Genomic DNA, 26550 nt, shown 5'->3' with positions numbered 1-26550 from the left:
CTGAAGAAATGATTTATATTACTATAGCTGACTCTTATTGAGTTGATCTCAGCAGTTTGGGAGCCTATGGTGTTAGATGGTGGTCAACCTCAGAAAAAAGGGGAAAAAGAAAAAAAATCCACGGCCTTTGGAAGAAAATGGATAATGAAATTATGGGCAAACCACAGATTCAGGAAAGACACGCTGCCTCTGAACGCAAGGCAAGTTTTTTTCTTTTTTTTTCTTTTCTTTTTTTTTTTTTTGTTCAACCTTGGAGGCCTGTGCTCTGTTATCCTCAGTACCACAATGCCTTGCGGTGTGCTCACATTTGCATGCGGCGGAAGCATGGCGTATGTAAACAAGTTGGGAGCGCTTGTAACACCTAGGTAGCGATGCTAGGTATTGGTATCCGCTCTGCCTGTTTCTGTAAGTATCACCGGCGAACCAAACGTGACACGCACTCTCTAATTGTGCCTCTGAATCGCATGTGTTCAAGCGAGGTCGTACACGTGTCCAGCTGAAGTGCACTCAGTCAGAATAAATGCAGCTAATTTAAGTTAGCAAAGTAGCTAACGTTAGCCATGTAGCCAGCCCTGCCATTAATTACTGGTGACCTAGCTGACTTTCCAGGTAGCAACACTAGCCGAACAACGAAAGGCTGCGTTTTACACAATTCAAGGTAGAATAAGACGCTTTACAGTTTGCAGTGCTAGTATCCAGCTGTCAAGTTGACATTTGTGAGGCTAAACATGCAGTCAGCGATAGCTAACTTCATTTAACCCTTTTCAACCAAACATGCTGTGCAAAAGCTCAAACAGAGTCACGGCTCAAGAAATGAGTGTAGTTATAAATTTCTATGCTTGTATTGAGGTCGGGTGAACTCTGTGATGGCATTACAGGCAGAACTGTCTTTTATCATCTGCAGGACATGGAAACTGGCAGCAAAATGTCCAAAGGGGATGACAAGCTACTGGGAGTTCAGCAATCAGAGATGTCCAGATGTGGTGGTGAAGTGCGGCCTGCCCCTGACACTATGCATTGTTCAGAGAAACAGCTCAGCACCATCCGCTAAAAACTTCACACACTTCCAGGTCAAGGACAAGAAGATTCTGGTCTGACACCAAAGTTGACAACTCGAGAAGAACAATGCAGATATCATGCTACTGGGAGTCCCCGGTATTGCAGGGAAATGGTTGAGATGAACAAACTGTACCATAACTATCGAAGATCACTGACACAGCTTCAGACCACCACAAACTTTAAGATCCTGACGCTTACAGCTTTGGGTGCATTTCTTAAACAACACAGAACTGGAAGTAGACTTAGTAGAGAACACTGGGATTCATAGTTTCTCCATGCATAATTATCCGACTTACACTTAAAATCCTCGTATTAGAGTGTGCATTTACGGCTTGCATTTACTACAACCTGTTCTTCTTGCTGTTTGCTCAGTTTCAACCACAAATTTTGAAACAGCTTTGGCTATACAGAGGGCGTGCGTTAGTGACATTCCTGCTGAAATTCTGCACCAGTAGAGGTGCAGCAATGAGTGTCGAGGACCTTCAGCATGTGGACTACCTTGAGAACCAGGTGGTAGGCATGGACAGCTTCATCCACAGAATCGACTCCGCCGAGGTCATCTACCAGCCGAGAAGGAAGCGAGCCAAACTGATAGGGAGGTACCTGATGGGCGACCTGCTCGGGGAGGGATCCTACGGCAAAGTTAAAGAGATGCTTGACTCTGAAACACTGTGTAGGAGGGCCGTGAAGATTCTCAAGAAGAAGAAGCTCAGAAGGATCCCTAATGGAGAGGCAAATGTTAAAAAGTATGTCAGATTGTGATGACCCTGTGGCAGTGTGCTGCTATGAATAACTTAGCAACTAAACTTTGGACTTGTCTTTACAGCACATTATAATGTTTGCCTTTCTTCATTTTCTGTTCTGCATGTCTTATATTTAATCACCTTCAAATAGTTACTTAAATGTAAGTCTAACACTTTCATGTCTCTTGTGATTTTCAGGGAGATCCAGCTGCTGCAAAGGTTGCGACACAAGAATGTAATTCAGTTGGTGGATGTGTTGTATAATGAGGAGAAGCAGAAGATATATCCTTTTTCTGAATTATACACAAATATGTTAAGATTGATTCTGACTGGCAGTTGTTTAAACTCTACCTAATCCAAATCGGAAGTCTGATTTTGTTATACTGTAATGCACTCAGTGTAAGTAAGGCCTATTTCAGTTTGTCACTGACTCGTCCATGACTTTAGAGTGAAATATAGCATGCAAGGCATGTTCTTCTACCACTTGGGGATACCCAGAGCTTTCACTCCCATTCATTCACATAGCACACATTTAGTACATGAAACAGGGCTATTGTATACTGCAGTGACCTGCTGGGAGTACCTTGCTCTAGTGTTGTAATTACTGGAAATGACCAGCTGAGGGCATCCTTTACCTGTTAGGGGAAAAAGTGAAGCTCAGTATCATGGGCTCTTCAAAAAGCATTTCTGTTAATCATTTGCCCCTTATTCAGACAGTGTACACTTAATCCATTCAGCCTTCCCAGAAGGCTGCAGATATTCTCATGTCATGAAACGGTCGTCAGTGTTTATTTTTGACATCAGAAAAGCACCAAATTGAATTTGTTTGCCTCCACCTTGTGCATTGCTGTTAGATGCATAAATGACGTCTGTCATAATTCACTGCCCTAAGGAACACCGGTTGACATGTCAGAAGTAGTGATTATGAGGTGTTCAACCAGTGAAAGGGCAGTTGTGGCATGACCATTAGTCTTTGAGGATGTTTTCTTTTTCATTTAGTTGCTTAGTCACACCAGTCAAAGTTTTCAGATATATTTCATGCTGATGTGTTCAGCCCTATTTTGTCTTTTTTGCCTTTTATTGTTTGCATCATTGTGTTTTACTGTATTATTTTAATTTTTTGTGTGTACTCGGCTAATTCTCTCTGACTGGCAGTAATGTGTAGTTCAGCCACAGTGTGAACTACATCAGTAAGTTCACAGGTGAAAGTTACTAGCACACATGACATATTATGATCTATGTGGTGCAGACCCAGTGTGTCTAAAAGTTAATACTGAGGATATGAGTTCTACCTGCTTTTGTTCAAAAGTTTACCTCTGATGAAACCATCACAGATTCTGAGTCAGTCAAGAAGAAAGGAACGCACCCAGTCCCCTCTCTGTCCACCCACAGCCCTGTCTGAAGTCACAGTGTTGGTGTGTACGTCAGCCAGCTAAACAGGGCTCAGCAGTGGTAATTGCTCTGCCTGCCCCAGCCTGGTTGAAAGCAGCTGCATCATCTATCCACTCAATTTACTCTTAATGTGTGTTACTGATTGAACCGGCAATGAGGGCAGAAAAAGTGACGAGGCCAGATAGAATATCCCCCTCTGTCCCTCTATACACAGCTTCCCTCCTCCTCTTCTTCCCTTCTCACCTTTTCCCTCTTACTCTCCTTCCTGCGTGATTTGTGTTGGTCATGTGAAGTCCCTCCAGCGCTTAATTAATGGGGTAGTTTAATGTCGACGCACGACAGCTCATACGGCAGTGCTTCCCCTCTCCCTCTCTCTTTTTTCACCTTTTCCCCTGCCTTCTGCCTTTCCTCTCCCTCTCCTCCCCTCTGCCCCGTCCCTCCCCTCCCACTCTGTCGAGCTCTCCTCTTCCCCTCTCACTATGCAGTGAGAGAAGGCCACTGATGCAGTCGTGACTAAGGATCTCCCTCTGTGTCAGACTGACTGCCATTAGTCCTGCCTATTTACTGCTCCAAATCTCTCCGCTCTTCCCCATTGGGCTGGAAAGACACCCAGTGTTCATTTCTTCTCCAGAAGCCTCAGTCATGTCCCTGCATTCATGATGGATTGTAAAAGGTTCAAAGCGTTTTTCATTCAACTTAAATGACACGTTTTTTCCGTAAGCCCTGTATCGCCATGTTCTTCAGCTAGATGTGAAATCTAAAAAGGACCCTTGGGTTTGTGTTTCTATAAGAAATTGTGATATTTTGGTTACATTTTTCTCAATTAATGATCAAGGCTAGATTTGGAATGCATATCTGAATATCTGAAGTTAGTTTTCACATGTCTCTTCAAATGATGGTATTTGTGCTGTCATCTTGATGAGACTGATTTGTTAACTATACTAATCAGTAACAGTAATGTGTATGAAATTATTGCTTTATGTGGTGAAGTTGTCAGCAATGCTTTTCGGGGTTCTTACAGTGATGACTGAAACAGCCACGGCCATTGACTTTTCTGTTCTTATTGCAATGTAAATGGTTTTGTCCTTGACTGTGTTACGTATATGGTGATGGAGTATTGTGTGTGTGGAATGCAAGAAATGCTGGACAGTGTCCCTGAGAAGAAGTTCCCTGTGTATCAAGCCCATGGGTACTCAGTTATTTTATAATTGCACGTTAAGAATTGCTCGCACCACATTAACACCAAGTATATTTTTGGGGGGTTAAACAGCAGCTTGCTTCAAAGGACTGTCATGTTTCATTTGCAGTTATTTCTGCCAGCTGCTGGATGGTTTGGAGTATTTGCACAGCCAGGGCATTGTTCACAAGGACATCAAACCAGGGAACCTGTTGCTGACCACGGATGGAGCGCTCAAAATCTCTGACCTGGGTGTTGCAGAAGTCAGTATGTTAGGAGCTAGATGTGACTCATTTCTGGTGTTCATGTTTTTAAGTTATTTTTTTAATATGTACAATGTTATCCCATTTCAGAGAGCCTTCAGTTGTATTCATTGAGCTTTTCAGCATTGTCTTGTTTTGTTATACGTTTTGTTTTGTATCCTGCACCCTGTTCATAAGGGTGATCTCACTTCATATTATTGAAAACAAAGACTTACATCCCTGAAAAAAAAAAAAAAAAATTCAATTTCAAGTCAGTGTTTTTCACTTCGCATGTTACATTCGAGTGTTGTTCCTCTTTCCTCTTCAGGCTCTGGAGCCATTTGCGGTGGATGACACATGTAGGACGAGCCAGGGCTCTCCGGCGTTCCAGCCCCCAGAGATTGCCAACGGCCTGGACACCTTCTCAGGGTTCAAGGTTGACATCTGGTCAGCAGGTGTCACACTGTAAGGCCACATCTGAAGGGCTGGGGCAATGGCATCTTCAGAATAAAAGATTAGTTACAAGGGCCTTATACTTTGGAAATACCTCTCTTCACTGACATAATTGGCAGATTATAATGTCCTACAATTTTTTAATGATAGATTGTAAGCCAAAAATCATGTAGTTATACAAAGAAAGAAATTGACAAGATTTTTGTGTAGAACTACAGCTTGAAAGGGATGTACAGTGTTATCAGTTTGTGGACATTCTTCTGCTCTCTGTTTTAGATACAACATCACAACCAGTTTGTACCCATTTGAAGGTGATAACATATACAAGCTTTTTGAGAACATTGGGAGAGGAGAGTACAGTATCCCTGCAGGCTGTGGCCCACTCCTCTCAAGCCTGCTCAGAGGTAAGACTCTTTTCAAATTCCTTTACACCTGACATTAACATGCATCCTGGGTGCTGTATTGTAATCAGATAGCACAAAAATGCATTAAATCAAAGTGCAAATGCACCAGAAATATATTGATCATCCAAACCACCTTTTAAGGTGGTCAGAGATGCATTTAGGTTACATTACATTATCAATTAAGTGTAAATGCTCTACACATAGAAGACCTATATGAGTGGAAATAAAGTTTGTGCTGAATCGACTAGGGAGCACAAAGAGTGCACAGCTCAAATCGCCACATACTTGTCTAAAAGGGATCATCAAGATGCATACAACAGGAGGAAGTGAATCAAGCCATTTACTACTTTGCGTCATTTGTCAGGGACGCAAATATTACATGAGGAAATGACGTGTGTGGCCGCCTGCCTTCTGGCAAGGGAGAGAGAAATCAGATTTCAGTGTGTATGCTAGAGATGCATTTTAATGCCATGTGTGATGAGAATTCAGCTCCATCAACCCCAGACACAACCCAGATAGGATACCGAGCTGTAAAGGGCGGCTCTGTGTCTTTTTTGGGGTTGCACCATTAGTTACAAGCTTGTAAATAGCATTTTCTCTCAAGCATACTGCGGGTAAAATGGAAAATATAATAATATGATGGTTATTTTCCAGAAACATGTACAAAGGTAATGGCATCCTTGACAAAATGTCTCTCTTGAATACTGTGGTAAAACTGCTGTATTTGTTTTAATGGAAAAGATGGAGAGTTACTTTACCAAATTCTGAGAAATATGGCATGATTTACATAACATTGCAGCTGCTCCTTAAATTATACCAAAAATACTAGCTTTCTTTGTTTGTTCCAGGAATGCTTGAATATGACCCTGCAAAGAGGTTCTCAATACAGCACATCAGACAGCATAAGTAAGTAATCATGCTCCAACAATTCAACTCACCTTCATAAAAGCTCAAGAGAAAGTGCTCAAAAATGAAGTGCAAATTACATTTCAGATGAATTGGAAACACCACAACAGCCCTAGGTAGTGTTTGCCGTGTTTTCGTGAGACACAGTTTGTGCAGCGTGCTCGTGAAAATGAAATCTGTTTTTGTCATTGATTTGTTGTCATTTGCATTCAGCCTGGCACTTGTTTGAGTCATTTTCATGATAGGTTAATGACATGTGGCCTTCCCCTTTCTCGGTCCCTCATACTCAGCAGCTCTTTTATAGCCTGGCTTTGTATTAAAATTGAGCATGTTTTGTTGAGCATGCTTGTTTTTTGCCTCTAAGCACCATCTTATATTTGGCCCAGCCTGTTGTGTAGTGCCTTTGAAATAGATTCATAGGCACTACAGAGTCACTTTGAGTCAGATCACCTATCTTCATCTAACCCCCAGAAAGGATCACATTTAATCTGTAAAATATCCATGTCACTGCAGACTATGTACAGGATCCCATGGCTCAAATGCATTAAGATTGAACTAATAAGAGGTGATCAATCGTAGCATTTCTACATACATGTTTGTCCCAACTTTGATTCACTTTATGAATGCTCTCATCACTCTCAGAAACTTAACAGAGAGCTGGTAAAACACTAGGAGGGGCAATTTTCATTTTTGTGTACTCATGTATAATAAGTACATCAGAAGAATAACTCAAGTGCAAGCAATAATGCATCAGACAACAAAGCATCTGCAACAGAATGATACAGCAGTAACAGATTTTCCCATTTAACTCAAATTAGCTTCCACCGGAGAGTAATGCATTCATCACATTGTGGTTCTGGCCTCAGATATAGCACAACTTGTGGTGATGGTGTAGTGAACCTCAAATTATTTCAGTTAAACCAAGGACTATTTTTTCATTTTAAGATTTTTTTTTAGCATCTCTGCTTTATTTGATAGTGACAGTTGAGAGAGACAGGAAAGGCAGGGGGAGAGAGAGGAGATGACATGCAGCAAAGGGCCTGGGCTTGATTCGAACCTAGGACTCAGCCTTGACACATGGTATGTGCTTTACCAAGTGAGCCACCAGGGTGCCCTCACCAAGGAGTGTCTTCTGAAAAATGTGCAGGTGCTGTTGTGGAGCTGCAAACGGGGAGTGAATGCATCAGTGTGTAGACACTAAAAGGATCTTAATATCTTAACATTTCTCAAATAGCCTGACTTAAAGGCAGCCTATAGAGTTTCACAAGGGAAAGCGCACCACTTTGTTTACTGGTGTTAAGGATGAGGCTGAGGAGGGAGAAAACCGCTCAGGTTCATGCCAGGACTGATGACCTGTAGAATTAATGTAACACTTTTAAATGCCTGTCTTGAATCTCATGTTGTGATGGCAAATGTACACAAAAGCACAAACATCAGAGCAAAACTGTATTTGTGGTTATGATGGGGTAAAAGAGTCATTGCAAACTCTTGATTCTGTTCATCAGTCTTCCTATTGTTATTCATCATAATAGGGTGGGGCCACCCTCCCCCAACCCACCCCCCCAAAAAAAACAAACAAAAAAAAAAAACAGAGTACTCTGCCTTTTAAAAAAAAAAAATCTCTCTCCCATCTCCCCCAACTTCCAAGTCTCTCTCTCTCTCTCTCTCTCTCTCTCTCTCTCTCTCTCTCTCTCTCTCTCTCCGCTAGCCCTTTAAAGACTCTTGACTACACAAGAGCTGATGCTCCTGCTGGCAGCAGTTACCATGGCAGCAAATGACTGAAGTGTATCTGTGTGCTGGTGTTATGTGAAAGCTCACAGAAATAAAGAAACAAAGAAAAACAGTGTGAAGGGAAAGTCGTGATTCTCTCCTTTACAGTTGAGTGCCACAGATCGTCTGTGAACTCATGTCAGTTTGAGTCACTGGATTGCTTACGGTAATTAGTCAGAGAAAAATGGAAACGGGCTCATGTGTTGAGCATGCACATACTGATGCCATTACTGGCTCCTGCCACTGCCAGCATGATTTTACATCGCATTGCATCTTGTGTTACCTTCTCCTGCTGTTTTTACTCACTGATGAATGTTCGATTCTGGTTGATTTACGAGCTTCTGTTGCTCTCCTCTCTCTTCTCTCTGGCACTAGTCATCGACAACAATGAATTAGTCAGGAGAATCAAATCAATCTCACTGCCTTATATGGTAGTTATCTTGGTAGCTATTTCCATACAACACCAGCCAGAATGGGCGACTGTGGATGAGGAAAATGGTGTCTGAAAAAAGACTGACTGTTGTATAAATATTTAAACAAGCAAAAGGGCAGATGGGTCTTTAGAATTAATTACCTTGCTCAGTGTAAATATGAACATTAAGGGTGACTTACAATGGGTAGAGGCACCATGCTGAAGTTGATGCAATTTTAATGACCAGCAGCAAACGCTCCTGTGCTGCTCCTTACCTCGCAAGGTGGAGTTTGATCACTGGACTACATATGTAGGTCTTGCAGTAGTACTATTGCCAGGAGAATGTCACTTAAATTGATGTCTCTTGTATGGGAGCAAACATAGGCAGAAAGGTGTAGGCTAAATGAGTGATAAGTAGAAAGGTTTTTCTTTGAATGCAGTTTTTGTTATGGTGTGCAAGGTACAGGATGACATAACTCCAAAAGATTATTCTGCAGCAAAACATTTTCTGCCCATTCTAGCTGAACTTTTTTGTTAAGTCACAGATAATTGCCCCTTTTAATGCTTTTTTATGTAACTGCAGTGGTGGAGGTGGCAGAATGAGAAGAGCTGCTCAGCATTCAGTAAGAGAATGGGAGTGGGTAGGAGTGCTCTCAGTCTCCGGGAAAGGAAGAACAACTCATTTGTGGAAAAGCTGGATTTCAGTGTTTTAGGTGGATCAGAAAGAGGAATACTAACCAGGCAAACAGACATGGACTGTACATGTGACAGCAGCACAAAGCAGCCTCATGTTGGCCAGCACATACACCCCCCACCTACAAACACGCATACATGGACATGCACCACCCACGCATCACACACTCCACTACGCTCACACCTTGCACACTTGTGCCCACGCATACACACGAACTACTTCACACAATTAGGGTATAAAAAAGGCCCCCACACACACCAGCAAACACTGCTTAGCACACACACACACACATACACATACGCTCGCTCACTCACTCACTCAGTCACTCACTCACTCACAGCTACCCACCTCATGCCCCTGTGGCTCAGCTGGCGTCACTGATGCTCCATGAGTTGTTATGAAACAAAAGGCCAAGGTCTCTTCATCCCTCCATCTCCAAACATTACTCACTGCGCTCACAGAGGTGATGCAGTTTGTTACATAGTGGGCCGCTCTATTCAGTATTTCTGGCAATAGGAAGGACATGTGGGCCATTTCTGTCTCCTAAAATATCCTTCAGCCTAACAGAAGGAAGCCACCTACTGAGGACATATGGAGTAATGCAGTGAAAGTGGCAATAGTGAATAAAATCTATTGTGAGTGTATCTATTATAAACAGTTCCTTTGCGTTGATCCCTGCCCTTTTATGTTGTTGGTGAAGTCCATTGATGTTTTGTTAAGGCACAATGTGGAAACTCCACTTGGTATTAATAAGGACAAAACTGAGTACCTAGCTCATTGTCCTTGTAATAAAATTAACTGTAAAGAGCGACAAATTAGTGGCTTACGTTTTTTCAAAATTGACGGACTTAGAAGGCTTATTCATTTTTATTTTTTCTCAAACTCTTATTTATACAGGTAAGATACAGGGTCTCATTCTCAAGAGAAACCTGCCCTGACCCTTGCATAGTGACCAAAGTGAAAAGGCAAAAGTGGCAAGGCGGTGGCTTGTGTGTTGCCTAGAAATATACCAAGGATAGTTGTTGAAATGAAAATGTGCTTTTTTTCACCCATGAGATAGTATGAGCAGTCAAAACTGCATCCAAATTGTTGCTTTAATTTGTTTACTGTCTCAGATTGTGAGAAAAGAGTGGGTGAAACCGAAAGCCAGAGCGGCAATTATTGATGGTTGAATGTTCATCAGCTCATATTTAGATACACATACTGAAAAGTGACAGTGCTTTTTGAGTGAATCATTTTGATTGTGGTGGTTGAGCTGCATCAGTAAAAAGTGTTTATTTAATGCAATGAGCAGAGGCAGAGTGTAGATACAGTCCTAACATTTTTGTGAGTTTTAAATGTACTTTAGTATTCAGAAATGACACACTTAATATTTATAATGGTGTGGAGTTCTGAGGGGCAACAGCTGTTTCCACCAGCCGCTAATTAAGAACAAGAAGAGCAGCATCACTTTGTGTGTATGTGTCTGTTTGTGGGTTTGTGTGTGTGTGTGTGTGTGTGTGCGTGTGCGTGTGTCAGTCAGTGTCATGAGTGGACTGCATGAAATGTGTGAAAGAGAAAGGGCACACTCTGTAATGAGATGACACTAGTCATGAACACTATTTTAACACGTGACACATACACAACACTGTCACACTCACACGCTATAGATATTCTTGTGGCGTACTTCCCACTATGTCATTTACAGATCTGGGAGCTTGTTTCTTTCCAGAAGTTGACACGTTCTCTTTGTACCTGCTATTGATTTATTTATTAAGACTTTGGGGACTTTGGGTTTTCTGGAATTCTTTCTTTTCAACTTGGGACTTATTTGCCTTGTTTTTGCCATAATGATTGTTTTCAAATTTTGTGAATCACTTCACTGTAGAGAAGGGATGGACACCTTTTATGGGGCTACAGGCCAAAAAATAGTTTAAGTCATTGTGAAGGCCCACAGTGGCTTGCAAGGCAGCCTACCCACATCCCCACTTAGACCCATTCACCTTTTCTCTCCATCAGACAATGGATTTTTGGCTTTTGTCAGCTCCAGCACTATTTGGAAGGATGCATGGAGAACATTTTTGTGTCGTAGGTTTTTGAAAAGGCTCTGCTGCTTATTTTCTTTTCTTTTGAGATCATTAATGATGGTAAATCTGACAGCACCAATGTATTTTTCATATTTATCTCTATTGGTTCTGTTATAGTGCCAGTTATCGTTATATTCTTTTATTGCTGATACAGTCTGCAAGCAAACTCTGTAAACAGGTAGTCCGTCTCCCATTCATTATTAACTTTTCTTTAGCTCATAGTGTCTTTAGCTCTGCACACTATGGAGTGGTGGGCTATCCCCTGCATCCAAACCTATGTAACCTCTGACCTCTCTTGACAAGACGAAGATGGTAATGTCAAGCAAACGCCTGCTGCTTAATTGACCTACAGGCGGTACCATCAACCTACAGGGATTCCCCCTTGTGGCCAAAATAAAAGCAGCAACATTTAATGTAAATAAGAGTCAAAGTCATTAATTTCCGTTCAAATTGGGAAATTCACCTGGAGGCTACAAAATGAAAGTTGGCGGCCCGCCAGTTGCTGTAGAGCTTTCCTTTCCTGTAGCAAGCAGGGAGTGCTGCTCTCTTGTACACACCCAGATAGCCAATGCGGTTTTAGTCAGTCAAGCCATAAAAGCAGTTAAAACAAGCCTTTTCAACAACATGAACACTCGAATTGCAGTGGAACCTGTTTGCATCACTTTTTCACTTATTTGATGCCTGAAAAGTGTGTATGCATGGTGTTTACAAGTAGGACACTTAAGAGTGACTATTTGTGGGCTCCAGTATTTCCCACCCAATGCCACAAAGACCTCTTTAGCCATTGGAAGGAAGTCCTTATAGCAACACTTATGACAAACAAACAAACATTTATTTGAATCTGATAGCTGAAAATGAATGAATCTTGATTTTTGAGCTTGTACTTGATAGACTGTAGTTTCAAAACAGAAAAACAGTCAGTCATTCAGTTAAAATGCCACGATCAACTGTCTCAAATGCAGCAGAGAGGTCTAACAACACCCAAAACAATATAACAGCCACTATCTGAATTCACCCTTGTGCCATTTAACAGTTTAAAAGTGCAGTTTCTGTACTATGAGTTTGAAAACTGGACTGAAACTTTTCAAAGAGAGAGTGGTCATTCAGAAACGATATGAGCTGAGAATAAACCACTTTCTCCAGTGCTTTGGCAAGAAAGGGTAATTTAAGTGTAGGTCTAAAATTATTAAGGTTATACTGAAAGGGCATGTTTTAATCATCTTTGAGTTCAGCTGCTTGTGATTGTTTGATCCACTGGGTGTGTATTAGACAGAAGTGTTCTCCCATGAACTAGAAGTGTGTAAAGGTCCACAGTGAAGTAAGTGATTAAGTCGACATTATGGCAAAAACTATGAGACAAACTGAAAAAAGCTGGAATTATCCTTTAATAATGTTATCCTTGGGTAACACACATGATAGCTCGCCAGACTGTTTTCTAAAATTATAATTGTGGAAGGAGTGCAAATTGAATGTGATCAGGTACTTTAGAAAAACATGACTGAACATGATGAAGATGGTGGTGCGCACGGACACAGCGGCTCTTGGCTCTTCGGCAATGCACATGTTTTTAAGTGCAATATCCATCCTTTTTATGCATATGCATCCTTTTTATAGTATTTATTTTAGATTCATATTTATCAAATGAAAGCGTATTGTCTGTCTTCACTTTGTCTTATTAATTGCGTTAATTGTGCTTAGTTTCGTTCTGCATTGACAATAAAGGCTTCCATCAGTCTGTCTATCAATCTTGTTTTTCTACTCACGTCATGCCTTTTTCTTTGGTATTTGCTATGCTTCAGCTGGGTGAGGAAGAGGCACCCAGCCACGGAGCCCCCCGTGCCCATGCCACCCAGCGCCGACCGCAGGGACCCCTGGCGCAGCATGACAGTGGTGCCCTACTTGGAGCACCTGCATGGCTATCGAGAAGTGGATGAGGAGGAAGAGGAGGATGAGGATGAGCTCTTCTTTGGGGAGAATGATGTCATGTACCCTCAGGACTTCACACCCGCAGGTTAGTGTGAACCGAGCAGGGCTTGGTCCTAGACTGCAGAGAGTACATGGGTAGAGGAGAGGTGCTAAAAGACAATGGTTAGGAAATTAATTGTTGACATTATTCTGTACTCCACTATATAAGCAAAAATATGATAAATGGTGAATGATTGACAAACAGGCTTATTAGTTTTTGCTTTAGGGGACTGGAAAAAAAAATCCTTGTCCCCTGCTGATTGCAGAAAGCACGATTTTGGCTCGGCTTTGAGGACATTTGCTCATACAAACCCATTATGGAAAAGCTCCAACATGTGTTTGTTTTGTATTGCATGTCTTATTGCTCCTTTCCTGTTTTTCCTTCTGTTTTTCACCATTGCCACAAGGGAAAGAAGACCTTGAAGAAGATGAATCTAGAAGTAGTCACATCTGTTTTAATAAAGTCTTAGTAAATACCAGTCTGGCAGTGTTATAAGCAAAGTAATTTTTTCCCAAGGTGTTAAATCGTTATGGAATATAGTTTTGAGCCTTTAGGCAGGCAGGCGTGTGGAGGTTTGCTCCACTTCTATCAGAGTATCCAAAAAATCCAAAATACGAATATAGAGAGGGTGTTCGAAGACCAATTCACAAGGAAATAGGGTGTATGAAATATTAACACAACATCAAGGGCGACTGTTATGTAATGTGCCCTTATTTTTTTTTTTTACTGAATGTTGTCTAGACATGCTGTTTGTTGCCAAACATTTTTCAGGGAGAAATACAGCAAATTAAATCTCGCTCCATGCACCTCCCCTCCCTTTTTCATCTCTCTCTGTTGCTCTGTCTTTTTTTCTGTTATCACACATACAGCATCTACCTCTCTGCAATTCCTTTGGCCTTTCCCTCTCTTTGCCCTCGCACTTCCTCTTGTTTTCATTGCTTCTCTCCTTCCATCTCTCTCCTCTTATAGCATTTCCTCCCTCATAGCTGTCCACTTTTGTCCTTGTCACAGACCTTGATAGGCGCTCCTGTGGGGAAATGGCTGATTTTTCCCATGTGATTGGGCATTTCGTCATGTCAGGGTTGAGTAGCAGAGGAGGCAATGTCACGCCTGATGATAGCCTGGGACTGATGAGCTGCTCTAGTTAGGATAGTCGGTGGACGTCCCTGTGTGTGTCTGTCTCAGGTGGGTCCTTACCACAATAGTTTTCTGTCTGCTCTGATGTGGCTCACGGCCAAAGTCTCTGCAGGGAGAGGAAGGGATGCAGGCCACAGGTCCCAGGCCACACTGGAGCCAAAGATCTGAAGCAATAAAAACAAAGCACAAAGCTACTCTTTGTATTTGAGGTTCTAAGCTTTTACTTTTCGGCTTGTGCATAAATGTATTTGGGCTAGAGGTTTCATGTAATCCTTTTTGCTGCCTTCATTTCTGTATGTCTTGCTGCCTAGCTTCTTGGTGTGTCTGTGCCTGGTGAGTGTGTATGTGACAAACAAAGATGACATTTAGGAGGATCATATATGTCTGTGAATATATATGTGTCAGTCAATCTTAGGTCTATTACCTGTGAGTTCCGCTACCACTGTGTGGTCCAAAACCACCCTTTTGTTTATTTAATGCTCCAAAAAACCTGAGTTACAAGACCATGCGCAGAATGTTTGAACAGTTAGAGGAGCAAGACACAATATTCAAGCCCTTTGAGTTGTCTCAGATGTGTGTTAGTGTTCAGAGGAATGATCAGTAGAATTTTTTAACCATTTATATTATTTTTTCTTTTTTTTTTCTTTTTTTTTTTTTTTAGCAACACAGTCTTCAGTATGAGCTGCTTTATCTTTATTTTGCTTGTGATGCTGTATGGGATGATATGATAGTTGTGTCAGCAGCTATGGCCTGAAGAGCGATTTGCAGGCTGACTAACAGAAGGTGCTAGCAGCGCTCAATATGTCATTGTCTCTGTTTTGGTTAATTGCAGCATGCTGCCGGTGTCAGCCCTCTGCCTAGCCAACACACACACACACTCAAACACAAATAGACACACACACACACACACGCACACATATACAGTCACATATGGCTGAATGTAGAGGCAGTTTAAGCTGTGTCTGATAACTGCATTACACACATGAAAACACACACACATACCCACTAGCGGCAAATTCAGTCTTTTGTGATGAAACCATTGCCAAAGATTGCAGATTTTATTGCAGTCCTTTGCATAGTTTCTGTGATTGTATTGATTCATCATCATAGCATGCAAGTTCTTGTTGCAAGGTAACAATTCTATTTGAGGTCTAGAATCAATTTTTGGTGCAAAATGTCTTTCAAGCTTTTGAAATCAGAGTACAGCAATACCTTCAATGTACCTTCGCTGATGACTTTCATAAACGTTTCAATCTAAGTAGCACCGTTGCCCTTTGTCATTCTTATGAAACAACTTTTTTTTTCTCCAATCTTCCTCCTGTTATTGCAGTGACTAACCGGTGAGTCAGAGGTGGCGACACAGAGGCTGGTTACAGTGTAACAGCCTCTCTGAAACCATTGACAATCAGCCTGCCTCACTCATCAACTCGCCATTCATATTGTCCAGCTCACAATCTTTTCATTCCGTCTTATTACACTTTTGTCTGATTGAGACATACAGTACATCCCTTGTAAGTCAGATCTGTCCTCAAGGTCACAGGGGAAATTATGCCTATTTATTTATTAGCCTATCATGTTTTATAATGTTAGTCTTTGAATTGGAACATTTTTTTCCACAGTGCAGTTTAATGAGCTGCCTTGAACTGTGACTGTGTCCACATAGGACCCAATTAAATCAGGAAAACACGAGGACCATCATTCTTCTCCTCCTCTCTCTGTGTTTCCCCCACTCATGGCCTGGCAGCACGTGGGGCGGGGAGAGGACTCATTTTTTCCTGTTGCCAATTAATTGTAGGTTGAGCATGTTAAACCAGAATCTTGTTTATGTGGGGTGGAAAATTGGATTCCTTCCTTGCCCTTCCGAAGCGCAGGCACATAGTTTTTACATAACTTCATTCAGAAACATCTCTGTTGTCTGTGTTGGCAGATTATTCTGCATAAATATCCTCTTTTGTTTGTCATCTGTTCACTAGCACATTATTGTGTGAGCCTTTTCACTCCCTCGTATCGAGGATGATATTAATACTCGGAATTTCAAAACAAAAGTAGAACATCATGAAGTATGAAAACAGACGATTCAGAAATAGCACTAAAATACTAAAAAAATACTTTTTTTTTTTTTTTTTTAGATTTTTAATTATTATTTGGTATTTTTATGACATTTGTAATGTTATCAAAGGACTCTCTGTGTTGCTACTCCTTGGGAAATGATTGTGAATTAGACTTTGTGGAGACACAGAATGGCTACTTTGAGGTTTTAAGCCTGTGCTTCCAAACCGTCACTGTAACGGTAACAGCTTTGAACCACAAACACACTGCAATATTATAGTATCAGACAGGCTAGAAATTGTGACTTTATGACATCATAGTCTCTGTTCTTTTTTTGGGGGGGACAAAGGTAAATAAGGTAGTCAGTAAAGCAGACAGGAAGGTAAACAAATACTGATAGACACAAACCAAGACTTAACTGTCTAAGATCTTAACAGGATTAATCAGATTTTAATTCGAGGGCAAATTTCCACTGAATGGATTCCAGCGTGGTCTCAGTTTTGTGTTGGAAGGCCAGACTTTACAACCCACATGGTTACTTATCAAGGGCATTAGAGCTTAACACCCACACAGAGCTACAATGCAGCCCACTACAGTGGAGAAGCCATTGGGTTTTATACTGCAGTGTTGAGAGACACAGAGGAGAGTGGTATGGTTTTAGGTATGCTTTTTCATTTTCTTTTTTTTCTTTTTTTTTCTTTTTTTGGGAGGGGGGGGGTAATAACCTTGCTTTATGACAGAGCCTTTCACATGCTCAGTGTGTGTGCCCATACAACGCCCTCTGCAACCCTTCCTTCAATGATTTCCGGAAATGTACATTTTCTCTCTGTTAGCCGTCGCTCCACAAGCAGTCGAAATTGCCGATTAGAGGAGTGCGAGTCTTTAAGTTGCCATAGCAACTGGGTGAGTCATTCTGCCGCAGTCAGTTTAGTCACACTCACACTGACTGTATGTTTTCCTGTCTCCCTTTTTTTCCATCTCACTGTCTCCCTGCCTTCTCACTCCTCCACCGCCCTCCTCCCTCTTGTCCATCCCACTAAATCACTAGATCATTGCAACTGTGTTTTTTTTTGTTGTTGTTTGTTTGTTTTTGTTTTTTTGTTTTATATATTGGTAGGGATGGAGGGGGTGTATTTCTGGTTGCACCCGGTGTCATCAGAGCAAAAGAGAGGCTGACACAAGCCCTGTCTTTCATTCATTCAAGGTTACCCCCAATTAGTCTAAAACATGACGTGAAGAAGGAGTAGAGAGGGATCAAAAGAAAAAGGGGGAGTCACTAAGTGTGTGCGCATTTGTGTGTGCTTACATGTGTGTGCATATGTGATGTGTGTGAGTGATGGGGAGCCTGATAATAAGGGCAAGCTGAATGTCGCTGCTCTTGCTTTGATTACTTATTTATGGATCAGGCTAATCAGTAAACCCACAGCTGACAGCCCACTGTGAAGGAGGCGGGGTGTGAGAGGAGATGGTGGAGGCAAAAGGAGGAAGGGGTACCTGCAACTTATGTGCTTTATTCCAAGAACACTTGTGAGCTCTGATTAAAGTAGCTTAGTTTGCAGAATGCATATTTTGTCTGATTGCCATTATGGGAAATTGTTTCCTGATTAAGTATAATTGGATTTTGCAAGTTCACAGCTGCATTTCCAACACCAGCCGGTGATATGCGCTTACTTTAGACTTCAAACACCAAACACCACATTGCCACTTAATTGCTATACAACTCAGATGGGTGCATGCGAAAATATTGTCTCAACAAAAACATTGAGACAGTGCATAGATGTTTACTTTTGCTGATTTGCATTCTTTTCCTTTGCACCTGTTGCCAAGATTTTTATCAAGGTGAGAATATTTTATCATGCCAGTTTGGTCAGATGTGCAACATAGCCTACTAATATTTGGTCAGCCGGGTAGAAAAGTATTATGAGGTGCACTGGATCAGGGCAGTAGCCTCGTAGGAACACTGTTTACTGAATGTGGAATTACATTATATTTGGAAACCAGCCTCTAATGATGGACTGAGTGGATTTTAAGGCTGAAGCTGATTTCAACATCTCTGCATGATATGCATTTGAATCTTTTTTTTTCTTTTCAGAAGTTAATGAGCTTAAAATGAATTAGACTCTTGGATGGCGCCATTTGACTTCATCAGAGCTAAAAGTAGCTCCTTGTACTATTTGCCTATGAAGTCTTAAATTTTGTCTCATTCCATGACCACTCAAAGTTGTCACTTTGAAGTGTGAAAGTAGTAGACTGTGACTCCATGGCACATCAGTCATAAGCACCAAATAAAAACACAAGATCTGGTCTGCAAAAACAGAGAAGGCTGCCACCGGTCCTCAATGCAGATTGCTGTTTGTTTGCATATATTGCACACACACGGACGTGAAACGCCCACAGCTCACTTGAGTCTCAGAATAGTTCACAGCCATCCACAAAATTTCTCAAACCTTCTCTCAGCTCTCCTCCTCCCTGTTTCCCCCTCTTCTCCTCTAGCCCCCTCCTTCACTCTCACCAGGAATAGAAGACATGTTTTGTCTTCTTCCTCCCTCTATCAGCTCATTGTGACCTGATGACTAGCATTTTGTGAGTAGAGATGGTGAAACAGGTGTGACTCCTCATAAATATGTTTTTTTTCCTGAACATCTTGCAGTACATAAACAATATTAGACAGCAGGGACAGGGCTTTCTTTCCTCATCTCAGTTCACTTTCTAGACCCTACCAGACTTGGATGAGAGTTGATATTTGGAGGGAGAGATAATTTGGGTCATAACCCTCCGGTCAAGTGCCTTGGTAGTGCTGAGACTGAGATTGTCTCAAAATACAGTGAGCGACTCTGGCCTTTAATTTAGCTGCGCTGTCTCTCCCCAGGTCGGCTGCAGGAGGACAGGCTGGAGCCCAATGGTCACCAGGGTCGCCTGAGCGCAGGCCTGGCACTCAGGAGCCTGTGTGTAAACGGAACAGATGGGGAGAGCGATATGGAGAACCTCTCTGCCTGCAGGACCAGACAGAGGTCGGAGCGACTCTCCAGCTCCTCATCAAACCCTTCGCGGAAAGGAGTTTCCACCTATAGCCGGATTCGCAGGCTGTCTGCCTGCAAGCAGCAGTGACCCCACACCCCAGAGCACACACACTGGACAGGTGAGGAAACCCCCACACAATCAGATGCATGTATACACCTGTATGTCCACAGATACTATTCATTATAACCCTATTTTTGTCTTTGACCTGCACTTAAATGCACTCAAAGGAAAAGCTCACACAAAATACAAAAAAAAAAAAAAAAATCTCACTTACACCTAGTGCAATATCCCTCCAGACAGTTTCTATATGATTTGGGGAGGTTTCCAGTCTGCTGGTGATCTTCTTTGTCTCCCAATACCCCAGTGTAATTGGGCTGGAAGGTTGTTTGTCTGTAGAGCTAAAACCATGAAGATGTTATGAAGAAAAATCTCAAAAGTAGCAGCTCTGTCCAAAAACAATGAGAGGGATATACGGGATAGAGTTTCGTTGGGAACTACTTCCTGCCAAAAAACACCAGCTAACTCTATCAGTTCGGCCCAAGGACTGAGAATTATGTGTGCTAGTGTTTTTGAAAAGAGCTGTTGAATTTCTAACATGTACATTTTTGACAGATTGAGCTCCACAAAACAATCCACACCCCGCCCCGATGTAATGTGGTGTCTGAAGACAGGCCAAAATGCAGCATACTGGAAACCTCACCAAATCACTTGATGGACAGATTGCAGTGGGGGTAAAGGAGAAAATATCTTTTTTTTTTTTTTTTTTTTTTTTTTTGTATTTTTGGGGAACTTTTTCAGGCAGGACTGTCTTCCTTTAAAACTAAAAGCCTGGTCGGAATGAGACGACACGATAGAAATCATGGAAGGATCTTTCACTAAGCTTTAATGAAACGCACAACTATATGTAAAGCAATTCTCCAACACAGTTGATAAATAAATTATGAGGTTCTTAGCTGTAGAATCGTGTGTGTGTGTGTGTGTGTGTCTGTGTGTTTTCCTTGTCCTTCATCCCATGATGTAAGGTAGCTACTATAACAGCTTGCCCAAAAGCTTCAGTAATGTAATCACAAAGCGAAGCACTGGAGAGTTTGCACGGTCCCGAGGGAGCGGGAAGGAGGGTGGGGGTGGGGGTGTGTAAAGTCAAGAGCTGGATGACGCAGCTGAGAAGGGGGAGCTGGGGGTGGGGTGGTGATGGAGAGGGGATAGAATGGAATGCTGCCCAGGGAGAGGAGGAAGAGGAGGAGGAGGAGGAGGAGGAGGAAGAGCACCAGAAATGGAGCGTGGGCAGAGCTGCGTGGGAAGAAGATGCTGCATAATCAGCTTTCTAGGGTTTTCTCCTGCTCCCTGTCTTTCTGGCTCTCTCCATTTCTCTCTCTCTCTCCCTGTCTTTGTGTGTCTCTCTCGTCTTTTCTGTCATTTTTGTTTTGTTACCGAGCCTGCGTGGCACCAGCCTATTTCCTCCTGGCTCAGTCTCTCTCTGTGGTTCAATATATGGTAAAAATTTCTCATTCACTCTGATCTGCATTTGTCTTACTATCTCCCCCTTCCTGGTTTCTCTTCCTTTCCCCCTCATCTTTTCCTATCTTGCTTTCTCTCGTTTTCTCTCACCGTTTTTTCTTTCTCTCACTCTTATCCTCGGCATGACTCATTCACTGTCACAAGCTTCTTTGACGGACTCTGCCACTTATCTGTTGTTGAAGGCGAATGAAAGATCATATCATGTTGTCTGGCCGTCCAATATGAGAGACTGTTGATACGGTTATTGCCGTTGCGCTTTGAATGAAATTGAACCACCGTCACTGCCATTTTGTGTCCCACACACAGACCAATCGGCTCAACTCAATGTTTTGAATTCCCCTCACCAATTCTGCTCGCTGAGCTGCAGAAGCCACGAAACCCGAGCACTACAACCCTTGTAGGTTTTTCAGCTTTGCACCGCCTTGGCAATCAGCTGAGCCCTGACTGATCGGGCTACATCATTTCACAGTTATTGGCTTTTGCTATCACATTGATTTAGCTACATATGATAAGTGAGAAATTTTATAGCCATCTAATAGTGAGCAGTGAGGAGCCGAGTGAGTCATCGGCATCTCCCACACATTGTAACGGTGCCTGGAGCTGCTCTGTTAAAAGACAGGGAGGCGGGGGAGGAGAGGAATGCGTGGGTGGAGGGGTAGAGGATGAAGCAGTGGAGGTGGGAAGTGGAGGGGGGGGGGTCTTTCTCCTCTCCATCATCTCAGAAGCATCCCTGAATACAGAGCATCTCTTCAGTAGTCTGATCATGTTTGTGGGAGAGCGAGAAAGGGAGGGGAGGGGAGGGGAGGGGAGGGGAGTGGTGCTGTGAAGGTAAATATGTACTCATTCACGTGTGCGAGGTAGACCCTAAAACGTGCGTGGGTCTGCATGCGTTTGTGGGCGTGTGTGTGAAGCTGAGGCACAACACAGGGAACACCACCGCCATCCCTATTCAAGCTTCCAGACAGAGGATGACTAAACAGTCTGGCAGTGAATGGAGAAGCCTGGATGGGGTGTTTCGTGCAGTAAGCATTTTAAGTAACCACAGTAAAAAAACTCTGTACCTTGACAGCCAAAAGATACCGATACAGAGGAAGGCAGCCTCGCCGCATCTTTTTGCGTGTGTGTTTCTGTTTTTTGTGGCCTGTTCATTCGCTTCGTGGCTAAAAATGAGCAAAATCAACAACTTCAAATCTAATCTGAAACATAGCAATGCTGTTACAGCGCTAGAATGCAAAGTAGGAGGTATTAGGGTGGAATGCTGGTTAGAGGGACAACACTATTACCATAACCATAACGTAAGGCTGGGTTATGTACCAATATTATATCAGTAGGGTTGTATGAGACTAGATGTTATCTTGGGTTTTGGTTTTTGCAATTTCATGATATATTGCAAAGTTTTCAGTCTTTGCAATAGTCTTTATGTGCAGAGTGACCAGTATCCAAAATGTAAATGTGAATTTCGTGCCATTTGATAACAGAAAGGATGCGTGTATGTTTGCTCTCACCCGCAGAACGGCGTTTTGAGATGGACGTGTTGACTTCATCAACCCCAGATAATATTTTGGCCACGACTTGCTGCACTACACTGATGATGGTGGGACCTGCACTACACTACTACTCCCTGCACTGAAGGAAACCCCTATACTGACTTTGATGCTTTCACCACAACCGGCTGGCCCTTCAGGTGTCAGCTGATTGGCTGGCAGGAAATGAGAATAGTGATGATGATAATGAGCAAGATGATGCAAGAGTGGGACAGGTGGGAGAAATGCTGAGGAACGGCGGTATGAGACTGTGTAGCTATTCTCTCCACACCCCCCTCCCCCCCTCACTGAATGAATGTAGCTTGTTTTAGACTACAACACTGTTCACCGTGCAGTTTAGTCAGTTCAAAGTGCACATTGTGGATGTGTATTGGATCATCTAAACGGACTGAGTTATTTCAATGAATGCGGTATGTTTGCAGTTATTTTGAAATGAATAAATGGCATGAAATGATGTGCATTGAGTAGGGGAGCCACACACCACAACCATATCTGATGTGGAATGTCTGAGTTTGGGTCTATATTAGCCTCTGTCTGGATTGCTGTTTTACCTGATTGTTTTCTTCCACGTTCTTTTTAAATATTATTTATATAAAATGCACTCCCAACCAGCAACAGCACAGTATGTGTGCCTTGTGTCATTTATTTCTCATCAGTGCTGTAATTACTGACCCGTTATTACAATTGTGTGTTTTTTTTTTTTTTTTTGTTTTTTTTTTAAATGACTGTACTACATTTGTTTCCCAGCCTGCCAGTGCAGGTACAGTAAAACGGCATAATCGATGAAGTGCGAACATTTAGCAGTGACTTTGGGCAATATTTCAGTTCAGTTCTTGATAACTTTCATTGGTTCTATTGAACTTAATCACGTGTGCCTGTGTGCTCCTGAGTTTCTTTCTTTTTTTTTTTTTTTTTTTTTTTTGCATGAAGAGCAACCTTCCCACACATTCTGCTGCTCTCCACCCTGCACGCTTCTGCAGCTCATCATATTCTGCAGTTTGCTTCACCTTGACTTTGATATATTATTCTGATTGGTGACTTGGCGGTAACCCAGACTTTGATAAGGTGATCTGTGGCTTCTGCTGTGACGAGTGTGTGAACAGCCAGCCAGGGTCAGTATTGATTGGGGCCCATCAGATCCTGCTGGAACTCCAGAGGATAGAAGGCATTATTTAGATCGGTACAAAGGAGATCTTTTACATGCAGCCCTCAAAAAGAGAGAAAGCATGCAAGATAGTGTCGTAATCCAAACTTTCATACACAGCATACATTGTAGCACCATTATTACATATTATTGATTACATAACTTAATCCTGCAAGCTATGTTTAAAATAGCTGCAAATATCTTTATACATTTTATATATTTATATCTTTAATACTGAGTAGTAAAACTGGCATATCGCATTAGGTTTTTCCCACTAGACCAAAGTGGGACAGTTCTGTCCAGAGCTGCCACCCTTCTTTACTCTGTCTGCCAATCCATTTAGAGCCCCAATTCCAAACGTCATGATTAATTTATTTGCCTCCCACTGTGATAAATATCTAAGCCACTCTAGTGTCAAAACTGTCAGCATCTGGCGCGATGAAGCTGTGTCTTATTATGGCTGCATATTCAGCTGCTGCATTTTCTCTATTTGCCATCTTCCAAACGTCGGACGTTGTGTGTAATGAGTGGGACAGGTTAGGTGGCGAGGAGAGGAAGGTAGGCATTTGAGATGTTCCACTCGTAGATCAAAGGCTGGATTTTTGGCTCCTCACTCCAATTTATTTGGAGGTGATAAGGATAGAGGGAAAAATCAATAATCTAGTGAACCTATGCTTCAGAGAACGATGTAATAAGATTCATCAAAGAGAGCCTTACCTGTGATGCATCCTCACACTTTGATTAACAACCAGATTCTTGAAATAAGGCAAGTTAGGACCATTTACGCTTCATTCATTTATTCACTGATTGGAAAACAACCCTAAAGTAATGTTTTATATGATTTGGTCCCTCACGGCTCAATAGATCAGGGTCAACAAAAGCAAGGTTGTTAAGAAAGCTCTTCTTTTTCGAGAAATTAAGCAGTTAACTAACAAGCAGGAAATACAGAAATATATTCTTTTTTTTTTACTTTCATTGAAATAAGTTTCACAAAATCTCATCAATTACAGTATCCTAGCAGGACTCTTAAACAAAAGTAGATTCCATAAAATACAAACTCTAGTCATACCAATGCTTTAAATTCTGCCTCAAACAAATGAGCATTAACCATGGAATTGATATCTTCGTGCTGTAAGTCAGAGAAAACATGGAGATTTGTACTAAAATGTTAACTCATGCAGACCTATGCACAGTTATGCATCTATGCATTTAACAGGCTACTGGTTAGTATGCAAACATTGTTTACCACAGTGTCCCAGTTATACAGTATCTGTCTAAACCTACTGAATTCTAGCTCCTGGGAAATTGTGCTTGTATACACAACAAAGTTTTATCTTTGTACAAATGTACTAGTTTGTACTCGACCTTCCAAGTCATTTTCTTTGAATTGTTGCAGTCGTTCTATTTTCATGGTCTTGTTCTGAGTCAACTCTGAGGCATTTTGGCTGCTGATCTGCAAAAAAACAAAGCTGTCGTCTCCTCTCTCCAGAGCTGTCAGAATTTGCTGAGTAATTATTAACACCATGGAAGCATCTGGGATTTTTTTTTTTTTTTTTTTTTAAATCTTAACTGAGACAGGCTTAAGGATAGTGTGTCCTTGATGTTGATGGACATCCTCATAAAAAGGACATTTGATTGCGCAAAATTATGCTGATTGATCAGAGCACATTGTGTTCTCCATGGTGCCATTGTGGCTCATGCTCTGAATGTGTGTGGGACCTAAATGTAAGATAAAGGAGTGGGAGCACAAAATCACTATCCTCTCCACTCCGCAGACCCATTTGAGTTCACCTCTCTTCACCTCTTTTCATCTCAGTCATTGTTTTCGTAATGAGAGACATAGCTTCTGCCTCAGAGTCCACTTATCCACAAGAGGAGACTTATGTCACACAACAGGAGAGAGATCTAATCTGGCCAGGCTGGAAAGAAGCACCACGATCACATCCAAACAAAGAGAGTGCAATAATAGCTAGTTTCCTTTCCTTTTCTATCGAGTGATTTCTCTGTGCTGCACGATATGTCTAGGTGAGGGAATCGACAGAAGGGATGAAAGGAGGACTTCCTCCTGTTTTGATTAATATTCAACACCATCTTCTGCAGAGGCTCCTCTCGCTGCACGTGGGAGAGAGGGAGAGCCTAACAGCCCCTCTGAGAATGACAATTTATGAGCAAAACTGGGTCACACTGAGCCTGCTTCTGCTGCCAAGGATGCGAAGGCAGTTCTACGTCTTGCCACTAGTAGCCTCACCTCCAGAGCAAGTGTGTGTCAATGTTATTCTTCAACAGGCTTGCCATGCCTTGCATTCTTTGCCCACAAGACCTAATCTGCAAATGTGGTTTCTTTTGAATGACAGCACTGGTTTACTTTAATCGCACAGAGGAAACCAGAGGAGAAAAAAAAATAGTGGAGTTTGCTACAAAAACATCTTAGTTGAAACTGGTTTTATAAGCTTGCAGGAAGTACAGTCCCCAGGCCCCAAGGGAGGCATGTACTGTGCTGTCAACTTTCTCAGGAGAAGGAAGGGAAGAAGAGGCAAAACATAAAGAATGTAAGCTGTGGACAAATAAAGCCTGTTCAGTGAGCCTCATGCATGAGAAAGCATGCCTTTCTTATAAAGAAATTCAATAAACACTAATGTCTGCAAGGGCAGCATCAATCCCTTTCAAAGAGCTTTAATGTCACTGCCCGCCTCATGGCTGTAAACATGTAAGACTCAACCTGAGCCTTTTCTCAGTGATGCCCAGAGTACCAAGAGTTATATCTTATTGAGTCGGAAATTACTGTCATTTCTGTAACTTTGATTATCTCAAGTGCTAATAAGTGTCTACCTAGTCCCACCGTACCCTTGTTAA

At 42.0% G+C, this 26550-nt stretch overlaps 1 protein-coding gene across 2 annotated transcripts; it reads left to right on the top strand.

The window, feature by feature from the left end:
• The first annotated feature begins 305 nt into the window (after positions 1 to 305).
• LOC115357766 (serine/threonine-protein kinase STK11-like) lies at positions 306 to 23175 on the top strand. Of its 2 annotated transcripts, XR_003928138.1 has the most exons (12): positions 306 to 405; positions 905 to 1805; positions 2001 to 2084; positions 4294 to 4383; positions 4502 to 4634; positions 4942 to 5078; positions 5343 to 5470; positions 6319 to 6376; positions 13118 to 13329; positions 19340 to 19609; positions 20104 to 20222; positions 22521 to 23175. XR_003928138.1 is itself a non-coding variant. In XM_030049435.1 (11 exons), the coding sequence occupies exons 2-10, from the start codon at positions 1525 to 1527 to the stop codon at positions 19576 to 19578; spliced, it is 1362 nt and encodes a 453-aa protein (XP_029905295.1). In that variant the 5' UTR covers positions 306 to 405; positions 905 to 1524; the 3' UTR covers positions 19579 to 19609; positions 22521 to 23175. The 2 variants fall into 2 exon arrangements, 1 of the variants encoding a protein (XP_029905295.1); XM_030049435.1 differs by lacking the exon at positions 20104 to 20222.
• Positions 23176 to 26550: the final 3375 nt, after the last annotated feature.

Source organism: Myripristis murdjan, chromosome 4, assembly GCF_902150065.1.
Source record: "Myripristis murdjan chromosome 4, fMyrMur1.1, whole genome shotgun sequence".
NCBI classification, from domain to species: Eukaryota; Metazoa; Chordata; class Actinopteri; order Holocentriformes; family Holocentridae; genus Myripristis; species Myripristis murdjan.
Note: the sequence above shows the minus strand (reverse complement) of the source record. Positions and strands in the feature narration are given on the sequence as shown.

Excerpts from the sequence above, each read along its gene's own strand:
- LOC115357766 (XM_030049435.1), top strand. The coding sequence starts at position 1,525 with ATGAGTGTCGAGGACCTTCAGCATGTGGACTACCTTGAGAACCAGGTG. Across the intron at positions 4,635-4,941 it reads CTGACCTGGGTGTTGCAGAA|GCTCTGGAGCCATTTGCGGT; the intron begins GTCAGTATGTTA and ends TTTCCTCTTCAG. Across the intron at positions 5,471-6,318 it reads CCTCTCAAGCCTGCTCAGAG|GAATGCTTGAATATGACCCT; the intron begins GTAAGACTCTTT and ends TGTTTGTTCCAG.